The following is a 3,534-nucleotide window of genomic DNA, read 5'->3' on the forward strand; positions in this document are numbered from 1 at the left end:
AAAGTAGTTGAGGGCTTTGGAGCATATCACTAAGCACTTTGAGCAAGCAAGCCATTAAGCAACACCTCATCCCCTCTTGATAGTATTGGATTTTCCTATAGATTCAATGTGATCTTGGATCACTAAAATGGAAACATGTAGTGTCTTGATCTTGGATCTTGAGCCAATCCTTTGTCCTTAGCATCTTGAAGGGGTTCCACATCCTTTAGTCCATGCCACTCCATTGTTGAACTTGTCTGAAACATACTAGGTAAAAGTGTTAGTCCAACAAGAGATATGTTGACATTAATTACCAAAACCACCCAGGGAGCACTTGTGCTTTCACTTATTTGCTTGCTTGTTTTCTTGCTTGCTTGCTTGTTTGCTTGCTTGTTTGCTTGCTTACTTGCTTTGTTTGATACTAATACTTGTCATGTTGCCTGACAAGATACTGAAGACTGACTGGGATGTGGTGGGTGGAGGAGCTCAGGTCGTGGCCGGAGATGAGCGCGCCGAGGATTTCATCCCCACAAACAGGTGGCTCAGGATGGTGGACCTGCCTGGCAGGATCGCCTTCATGAGCGTGCCTCGTTCAAGGGGACGATCTTCGAGGCAGGGCCACGAGGAGGGAGCTAGGGAGCCGATGAGATTCTACCAGCAGATCAAGGACAACGAGGACCTCGCCATGCTCGTCGTCCCTCCCAAGTTCGTGGAGGTGATGAACACCTGGCTGGTGATCAAGCGCCTCCCGCGCGTGGTCAGGCTCTCGGCCAACAAGCAGTGCATGTTCTGGGTGCAGGTCCAGAACTTCGAGGGCCACATGGTGCTTGGCCGGGGGTGAAACTACTTCTGCCGCCGCCACCGCATCGTCCCCGGCGACCTCGTCGTTGTGTGCATCTCCGGCCTCAGACTGGAGGTTCAGATCTACAACCACGACTCGTCGGTGATGTGCATGTATCGTTGCAGCAGGCACAACTGCCTTGGTGGCATCGAGCAGGCTATGTAGTTAACTTAAGTCAGGTGTTAGTGGAGAACTTTTAGGGTGTGTGGCGATCGAGACTTGTGCTGGGAACTTGTTCATATTTTGGCCAGGAGCAGCACCCTGGCACAGCAGGGAAGGAGGATGCCCCTGCTGTTGATCTATACTTATGCTATCTAGTTAAGTAGTTTGCTGTCATTTGCTTGCTTGTTGTGTTCAGTTTGCTGTGTTTGATCTTGCTGTTGTGCTGTTGCCGTTGTGCTGATCATGTATGGTGGTAAGGACACCACATTTGAATGGGGTGAGCAGAACACAAACGCTGTTTGCAACCAAACAGCTGAAGTTTGCATCTGCTCACACCCTAAGCACAAATGCAAGCAACCAAACAGCAGGGGGTAAGTGCCTTTCAATGTGATGCATGCAACCAAACAGGCTGCATATGCTGCATATAAGGTTGTTTTTCAGCAATCAGGCTGGCTAGAGATGGACATGCAATGCAACTACTGTTGCAAACTGCAACGAAACACGCCCCAAGTGACTGTCTGCAGCGCGGAACTTTTAAGAACATCAGGTTAGACGCGCTACTTATTACATAACGTTTAGATGTTCCAATTATTTCAAAACATGTTCACATATTTCAACTGAAGTTCACCAACATGCAAAAAAAGTTCATATATTCAAAAAAAGTTCACAAATTCAAAAGAAGTTCATCTTATAAAAAAGTCAATATATTTTGGGAAAATTAGCAAACTCAAAAAGAGTTTGTTAAAAAAAAGTTCATCGATTTTGAGAAAAAGTTCATCGAATATGAAAAAAGTTCATCAAATTTAAAAAAAGTTCATTGAATGGGAAACAAGATCGTCGGATTTGAAAAAGTTCATCGAATTTGGAAAAAGTTCATCCAAATTGAAAAAAAGTTCACCAAATTATAAAAAAAGTTCACGGTTTTCAAAAACAGTTCATCGATTTGAAGAAAAAAGTTCATTGAAAAATGAAAAAACTTCAGGAATTTGAAGAAAATTTCATCAAATAAGGAAGAAAAAAACAGAAAAGCAAAAAATGGAAAAAAAGAAAAGCGGAACAAAGTAAATAAAGGAACCTGAAATCTAAAAAGCGGCCGGCCACTAAATAGACAGAACGAGCGGCCGAACGCTCGCCGCTCGATCGACTCAGATCGTGCGGCCCGCAACGCCAGGTGTTACCTGGTCGGCGAGGCAGTCGCGAGCACCGCGCTACACGACAGACGTCCAATCTCTCCTCCTCCACCTTCTCCTCTTCAGCCACGCCCATCTTCCCCTGTCGTTCCCCTTCTCCATCCACCTGCCCCCGAGCAGCAGGGAGCATCGGCGCCTGCGCTGCGTCGCCATGGATGGCCCGCCCCGAGTAGCAGCCAGCAGCCAACGACGTGAGGCTGGGAGTTCCTCTCCTCCCCGGATCCCGGTGACGGCGAGATCCAGCAGATGTAGACCAACCGGCGGTTGTCGTCGCCACGGCACGCGGCCCTCCATGGGCTTGTGCTTCCGCTCGCCTGGCGACGTGGTTCCCAGTGACTTACCAAACGGCTGCTTCGATCTGTGCCCCGATGACATGCCTAGTGCCCCAAGAAGGTCGTATCTTCTCCTCATCCACTCCTTTTGCTCTCTTTCTCTCTCTTCTTCCCTGGCCTGATGCGATGATTTGCCCCCAACAAATCCATCAATTTTTCATGTTTCCTTGCCGGGAATGAATAGATTGGATGTGTTGGTTCGTTGCTGCAGGGACGTGCTGGAGTCCTCGTCCACTGCATCTAGTAATTACAGGCCGCAGCATGGGAAGATAGAGAATCTCTGCCAACATTTCTGCTCAGACTGCGTACAACTACAAAGTGTTGCAGTACCCAGATCAGAAGCCTCTGCATCCTGAAACGGCACCTTCGCCACTTGCAGATCCAGAACAAGTATTTACAGGGTAGTTTTAGTTGGCATCTATAGTAGTTTTAGTTGCACACATAGTTGTTTTTCGTTGGACATGATTATTGGAAAGTTGCACATACGGTGATCATTTTTGTTGGCATCTATAGTAGGTTTAATTTAATTGCACACATATTTGTTCTCAGTTGGATACGATCATTGGGAAGTTGCACACACAGCGATCATTTTTTGTTGGCATCTACAGTACTTCTAGATATTACGCACATAATTGTTCTCAGTTAGATACGGTCATTCGGAAGTTACATACACGGTGATCATTTTTTGTTGGCATCTATAGTAGTTCCAGTTGCACACATAGTTGTTTTCAGTTGGACATAATCATTGAAAAGTTGCACACACAAGGATTATTTTTGGTTGGCATCTATAGTAGTTCTAGTTGCACACATAGTTGTTTTCAGTTGGACACGGTCATTGGAAAGTTGCACACACGACGATCATTTTTTGTTGGCATCTATAGTAGTTCTACTTGCACATATAGTTGTTTTCAGTTGGACACGGTCATTGGAAGTAGTTGGCAGGGGCAATAGAAGTAGTTGCACAGAATCTGCTAGGCAGTTGGCCAGGGCAACAGATAAAGTTGCACATCTCACTGACATGAATTTGTTG

General features: G+C 46.1%; 1 protein-coding gene across 1 annotated transcript; it reads left to right on the top strand.

Annotated features, from left to right (window-relative positions):
* Positions 1–2,274: 2,274 nt before the first annotated feature.
* On the top strand, positions 2,275–3,003 carry LOC123065103 (uncharacterized). The gene is made up of 2 exons (XM_044488463.1): positions 2,275–2,565; positions 2,716–3,003. The coding sequence occupies exons 1-2, from the start codon at positions 2,324–2,326 to the stop codon at positions 2,858–2,860; spliced, it is 387 nt and encodes a 128-aa protein (XP_044344398.1). The 5' UTR covers positions 2,275–2,323; the 3' UTR covers positions 2,861–3,003.
* Positions 3,004–3,534: the final 531 nt, after the last annotated feature.

Source organism: Triticum aestivum, chromosome 3B, assembly GCF_018294505.1.
Source record: "Triticum aestivum cultivar Chinese Spring chromosome 3B, IWGSC CS RefSeq v2.1, whole genome shotgun sequence".
Classification (NCBI taxonomy): Eukaryota; Viridiplantae; Streptophyta; class Magnoliopsida; order Poales; family Poaceae; genus Triticum; species Triticum aestivum.

What these genes read in the sequence shown, in the direction of transcription:
- LOC123065103 (XM_044488463.1), top strand. Translation starts at nt 2,324, where the DNA reads ATGGATGGCCCGCCCCGAGTAGCAGCCAGCAGCCAACGACGTGAGGCT. An exon ending in ATGCCTAGTGCCCCAAGAAG is followed by an intron (nt 2,566 to 2,715) that starts GTCGTATCTTCT and finishes TCGTTGCTGCAG; the next exon opens with GGACGTGCTGGAGTCCTCGT.